Raw genomic sequence first — 6,583 nt, 5'->3', positions numbered from 1 at the left:
TATCAAAATTTTTTATTTTTGGCCATTATTTAGTTATTAATTTAATTCTTTTAGTTTAGTTCTTTTAGTCTAATTATTCAACAACATTCTTTATCTCATATTTTTAAATATTAATAACTAATGGATGACCAAAAATAATGAATTCTTATAGTCTTCTAGCATTCTTCAATAACTAATTCAAGAGAACTAAGTGTCACCATAGAAATTAGAATGCAGTTGAAGATATAATATTGCAATTGTTCTAAGATATATTATGAAACTTTACATATCTCATTCCACGCTTGTTTTTCATAACCCAATTAATTATTTTTTATTTTTTTTTTAAGGTCAGAGTTTATAAAAATGATAAAAGGGTTTAGCGCCGGCTGAGGACTTAATTGAGATGCTTGTTAGTACCCTGGCTGCCAATTGGCATATTATTCCTCGTCTTCCCGTTCAAATTCTATCATGTATAGATAATTGTTGAGAGTGATTCATATAACAGTTGGCATCATGATGGTGATGCATTGAGCTTCAATATTGTATCACATTCATAAGCTGTAATTTTTTTTACTCGGTTCATGTTTGATATATCTTTACGTACACACTGTACTCAGCCAAGGCAGAAAGAATCATAACAAGTTTATATGAACAAGAGTATAAGATCATCCAAGTTTGTTACTTGCTCTCTCCAATGGCATACCTGAAATCAGAATTCAAAATTATTATTGGATTTTATACTCTTGTACTCTTGTTTTCTTCTTTCTTCAGGATTTCTGTCCTTTCTGATGAAGCTAGCAACGAAGGTGCATACATGCTGAAGCTTATGAATGCACTCAAACCCCCTGGCTGGTCCAACACCACCCATATGTGTCACTGGACTGGCGTGACTTGCAACAATCCAAGTGGAAGGATTGAAAAGATCGATCTCAGTTCAAAGTCTCTGACGGGAACAGTTCCTGCAGGCCTCAACGACTCACTCTCCCAACTCACAGTACTCGATCTCTCCTACAATAATCTGAGTGGGCCTGTTCCCTCTCTCGCCAACCTCTCCTTCCTCCAGGAAGTGTACCTCCACAACAACAACTTCACCACCATCCCTCATGGTTGCTTCCATGGTCTTACTAGTTTGCAGTACTTGATCTTGAATAACAACACCAACCTCAAACCATGGAACTTTCCTACGGATTTGACTGCTCACTCCCCTCAACTCAATATCCTCTACCTCTCTTCTACAAATCTCATGGGATCCCTACCAAACATATCCCATTTCTTCCCAACTATGCGAGATCTTGATCTCTCTAACAACAACCTCTCCTCCATCCCTGAGGGTTGCTTCCACAACCTAACCACTTTGTATGGCCTCTTTTTGGCCAACAACACCAACCTCGCACCATGGACCTTCCCCCTCGATTTGACTCATTCCTCATTCAAACTCTCCGACCTCTTTCTCGAGGCTACAAATCTAATGGGATCCCTACCAAACCTGTCTCATTTTTTCCCCTACTTGAGAACCCTTTCTCTCTCCAACAACAACCTTACCTCCATCCCCCAAGGTTGCTTCCAGGGTCTACCCTCTTTGACGTGGCTGTGGTTGCGAAACAACACCAACCTTGCACCATGGACCTTCCCCGACTTGACTCACTCCACACAACTGAAAGAGCTCAAGCTTGCTGCTACAAATGTCATGGGCCCTCTACCAGAAATATTTGACTCCTTGACAAGTTTGGAGACTCTTCTTCTCTCCAACAACAGCCTCACTGGTGTCTTGCCTGAGTCTTTTGGAAGGTCCAAGATTACCACATTGCACCTCAACGACCAGAAGGGCAAAGGATTTTCAGGTACAATGGATGTTGTTTCAAATATGATCGATTTGTCTGAAGCGTGGCTTCAGGGGAACTCCTTCGGTGGATATATCCCTGACATGTCTCGTTGTACCGCCTTACAAGATTTACGACTTGCGCACAATCGGTTTACAGGTGTGATTCCAGATTCTCTGATAAATCTCAGTAGCAGGAACCTGCAAACTGTTACTTTGAACAACAACTTTTTTCAGGGCCCTATGCCTACTTTTTTCGGAGCTTCTGACACTAATAACACCGCCAATGCCTTTTGTCGAGACAACTTTGATCCTTGTGATGAGAGAGTTACCATTTTGCTTGAAATTGCATCTGCATTTGGATATCCTTATTTGTTGGCCAGTTCATGGCGAGGAAATAATCCATGTCATAATTGGAGTTTTGTTGCATGTACTGCGACTATGATTACAACCGTGAATTTCACAAGGCAGAATTTGACAGGAACTATCTCGGGTGCGTTTGGTAAATTAACTCATTTGGAAAACTTGTATCTAAGTGGTAACAATTTAAGCGGTTCAATACCTGAAAACTTCACATCTCTTCATCAACTCAACAATCTCGATGTCTCCAACAACAACTTATCAGGAAAAGTTCCCGATTTCTCACGTCGGGTAAACCTGAATACTGAAGGTAATCCTTCGTTCGAGAGAAGCAATCCTTCGCCTGAGGGAAGAAATCCTTCGCACAAGAGAAGAAATCCACCTGCTTGGATCAAAGGTACACTAATGATCTATTTGCACGGCTTTCTTCTATGGATATAGGTCGCTGTTTGTAATTATATTTTTTCATTGCAGGCGCAATAGCAGCAGCAGCAGGTATTGGAGGTCTTGTTTTCTTGGTTATAATTATTTGTAACCGGAAGAGGTGTCTTAGCTTCTTACAATGGATTTTGTGGAAGAAAACAGGACCATTTATTGATAATGAATTTGAAGAATTTATGAAAACTTATGGATCTTTGATGTTAAAGAGATATAATTATTCTGAAGTGAAAAAGATGACAAATTCATTTCATGATAAATTAGGAAAGGGAGGATATGGCATTGTATACAAAGCATGCTTAAGTGATGGTCGTCTAGTGGCAGTGAAGGTATTAACCGAATCCAGCGGAAGTGGGGAGGAATTCCTAAATGAGGTAGCTAGTATTGGAAGAACATCTCATGTGAACATTGTTTCGCTTTTGGGATTTTGTTATGAGAAGTATAAAAGGGCACTCATTTACGAATTCATGCCAAATGGTTCTTTGGATAAGTTCATCTACAAACAAGAATCGTCAAATGCTATTTGTAATACGGATTGGAACACCCTGTTTCAAATTACAATTGGTATTGCACGAGGATTAGAATATTTGTATCGAGGTTGTAATACAAGAATTTTGCATCTCGATATTAAGCCTCAAAATATTCTGTTAGATGAAGATTTTTGTCCGAAGATCGCTGATTTTGGATTGGCAAAAATTTGCAAGAAGAAGGAGAGTATCGTATCTATAATAGGTACAAGAGGAACTCCTGGATACATTGCACCAGAAGTATTTAGTCGAACCTTTGGTAAAGTTTCTCATAAATCTGATGTGTACAGTTATGGTATGTTGATTCTTGAATTGGTGGGAGGCAAAAAGAACTACAACACCAGTGGATCACTTACTAGTGAGATGTATTTTCCAGATTGGATTTACAAGGATCTCGAGCAAAATACACTTGGACGAGGTTTGCCCACTACAGAAGAAGAAAATGATATGATAAAGAAAATTACTTTGGTGAGTTTATGGTGTATTCAAACAAATCCATCAGATAGACCATCAATAGATAAAGTAATAGAGATGTTAGAAGGGCCACTTGAATTAGTGTCATATCCTCCAAAACCTGTATTATATTCTCTAAAAGTATCTATCTCACAGCTTTCACGGATCTCCTATAGCAGTACAGATGAGGAGGATCCTGAAATTGTTGAGGAGATTGTTTCCATCAAATAAAATGAGTTAACATGTGTAGTGTAATTATACTGTAAGTTATATTCTCACTTAGATTGTAATTGTGTATGTCTTTCCCTCTTATGAGGCATACATGAAAATATGCTTTAATTTTCATACTGGGCGGAAAGTGTAATTAAATACTTTATTGCATGCTGTTTATCATTGAGATTTATAGGAAAACTATACTCCTTATTACCTAAAGTATGAGTTAAAAAATAAAGAAACAAGTGTATATGTGCAATAAATACATAGACCCAGGCAACTCACTCTATTGGATTTTGTCAAAGCATTAGGTGAAAAGTAATTGTAAGTTGTAACTAACCATACAATCAAAACTCAGAAAGCGATTTATTAATCAATTAAAAGCAACAATTTCGGTTACACTTGGATGACTTTGATTAAACATAATTCTAGCTTGTTTATGAGAACACCCTGTGCCATTAATTCATTAACAGCTACTTTTGCTTACCCTGATCCCATTGTAATTAAAAAGATATATTATTCAATGATAATTTCATATATTTTGTTACTTTGGACTAAAATGTACCTAGACCGAAATTTTCTTAATTGGAATTTGCTTTTGTCTTAATTAGCTAGTCAAGAAGCAAAAAAGATTCCTTCTAACTTCTAACTTGGCATAAGAATTTCACATCTGTTATAAATAGACTTAGAGTAAAAGGCAAACCTATATATATATATATATATATAAAGGCTGTTAGATAAAACAAATCCTCAATAATGCACATGGTAGGGACTGTGGAGATAGTTAACCTTATTTCACACAATTTGAGGTCAATTTTAATCAAAGAATACAAACAAAAGTGGCTCAGCATATTTTGCCATATGTATATGCAATTAGATACCATGCAACCCTAAACGGGTACACTTAACTCTTTCTCTTTGGCAAGCATAAAACATTGTCATTTTCTTAGGTTGCAAATTTGACTCTGTCCCTATGAAACAAAAGATAACGATAAACTTGTGATTAAGATATTAATCACAACGGATTTACTCACAATTAAATCTCAGATCTGAAATCTCTCTAGCTAGGTAGCATCATCACTTGCCAACATTATGCCCAACATCATTATTTAGGAACCCCATAGTTTAGAATATTAAAGGCTTCCAAATGTACAACAAATGCAGAATCCACATTATGCACTGAATGGAAATTCGTACACGGGCCTACCATATCAAGTGTTTAGGACTATACAAATACAAAAGAATATTTATAATGTGCATGTATTATTGCCCTTTAATAATTGAACTAGAACTAAACACTATACTAGAATTTAGCCACAATAAGACATCATTATTATTAATTTTCACTTTCTCATTATGCACACCAACAACCTAAATAAAGCATTATTACTTATGCTTAAGTGTGAGAACATCTAAAAATGCCTTTAATCTAGAACATTAGTACAAAACTAGAAGATAAAGACACTAGTAGTACTTAGAAAACAAGAAAACATCTCAGGGCAGAGACACATGGAAACTGCAAATAGAGAGAGACTTTTGTTTTTTTTGGAAAGCATCCTAGTTCTCTTAACTCATCCACGTCCCAATATTACTAAGTACTAACACGTACACTTATTAAATTTAGTTATCTATTAATCAATCACTTAATTAATTAACTAATGATTCTCCAAAGTCAAAAAACAAAAATCAAAATATCGCATTGCATTGCATGCCATTTTCTTCTGATCTTCTACACGCAAAACAAAAATTTACAAGAATACAAAAGAAGCCGTTGGGCATCGTTAGTCAAACGTACAACTTCCAACAAATACGGCGTCGTATAGATGCTACCGTAATGTTAAAAAATAAAAATGCGCCAAACGTTGTAGTTACGTTAAGTCGTTAAGCACACCCATAATGATATAACAAACGCACGCGGAGCACGTTAGCAGCAAGCAGAGAATATTATTCTTTTCTTTTTTTTTTTTTCTTTTTTTTTTCTGTTTCTTTTTTTCTCAAAAATTTAAGTTAACTAGTTAAGTAATGAAATAAATAAATAAAAAAATAAAAATTCCGGAATTAAGCTTATCCGTACAGTCATGACACTACTCAGGAATTGTCACTAACATCGGTCGCCATGCTCGTCGGAGTAACCGGTACCGGAACGCCGATGTTATTGGCCGGAGAGCTGCGCCGCTGCTGCGTCGGAGTGGAGATCCGGAGCGGAACCTGACGCCGAAAGCGGAGCCGCCGGAGACAAATCCGTCCTGCTCATGGTGGTGGAGCTGTTGCTGCTGTTCTAATTCTCGGCAGCTCTTGGCGGCGGCGGTGTTTTCTGCTGGCGGCGGCGATGGAGAGGAGACGAAGAGGTCCTTGAGCTTGTGGCGGACTCTGGTGGTGGTGGTGGTGGTGTCGGGGGGATCTTGCGTTGGCGGAGGATGGAAGCGTCGGCGGTGGTGGTCGGAGGAAGGGCGAGTTAGGAGCATGCGGAGGGTCTTGCGGCGGCGGAGATGAATAACAGGGCTGGTGGTAGGGCTGCGTGTTGGACTGCCGGCGACGGAACATTGAGTGGCTAAGAGCTTGAATTTATGAAGGTTAGGCATTTGTGATGCATTTAGCAGAAAATTTTAATTTAGGAACGGTTTTTTAGAGAGAGAAACTGAGATCTGAAGGAAGAGAGAGAAAGAGAGAGAAGAGTTACTAAGGAAGTGGCTTTATTGGGAGAATATAAAAGGTGGCTTTATCTCTCTTCTACTCCTTTTATATAAACATCGAATCAACCATAGTATCTTCCATCATATACCTGTATGATTTG

General features: G+C 37.9%; 2 protein-coding genes across 2 annotated transcripts; one reads left to right on the top strand and one right to left on the bottom strand.

Moving 5' to 3' along the window:
* The first annotated feature begins 367 nt into the window (after positions 1-367).
* Positions 368-4,031, top strand: LOC107637469 (receptor-like kinase TMK3). Its single transcript, XM_016340881.3, has 2 exons — positions 368-2,555; positions 2,633-4,031. The coding sequence occupies exons 1-2, from the start codon at positions 674-676 to the stop codon at positions 3,805-3,807; spliced, it is 3,057 nt and encodes a 1,018-aa protein (XP_016196367.1). The 5' UTR covers positions 368-673; the 3' UTR covers positions 3,808-4,031.
* Positions 4,032-5,481: 1,450 nt separating this feature from the next.
* Positions 5,482-6,569, bottom strand: LOC107637468 (50S ribosomal-like protein). Its single transcript, XM_088483631.1, has one exon. The coding sequence runs from the start codon at positions 6,369-6,371 to the stop codon at positions 5,874-5,876; it is 498 nt and encodes a 165-aa protein (XP_088339757.1). The 5' UTR covers positions 6,372-6,569; the 3' UTR covers positions 5,482-5,873.
* Between the last annotated feature and the right edge of the window lie 14 nt (positions 6,570-6,583).

This window comes from Arachis ipaensis, chromosome B4 (genome assembly GCF_059453495.1).
Source record: "Arachis ipaensis isolate K30076 ecotype BB chromosome B4, ASM5945349v1, whole genome shotgun sequence".
Taxonomy (NCBI): domain Eukaryota; kingdom Viridiplantae; phylum Streptophyta; class Magnoliopsida; order Fabales; family Fabaceae; genus Arachis; species Arachis ipaensis.
Note: the sequence above shows the minus strand (reverse complement) of the source record. Positions and strands in the feature narration are given on the sequence as shown.

Excerpts from the sequence above, each read along its gene's own strand:
- LOC107637469 (XM_016340881.3), top strand. The coding sequence starts at position 674 with ATGGCATACCTGAAATCAGAATTCAAAATTATTATTGGATTTTATACT. Across the intron at positions 2,556-2,632 it reads TCCACCTGCTTGGATCAAAG|GCGCAATAGCAGCAGCAGCA; the intron begins GTACACTAATGA and ends TTTTCATTGCAG.
- LOC107637468 (XM_088483631.1), bottom strand. The coding sequence starts at position 6,371 with ATGCCTAACCTTCATAAATTCAAGCTCTTAGCCACTCAATGTTCCGTC.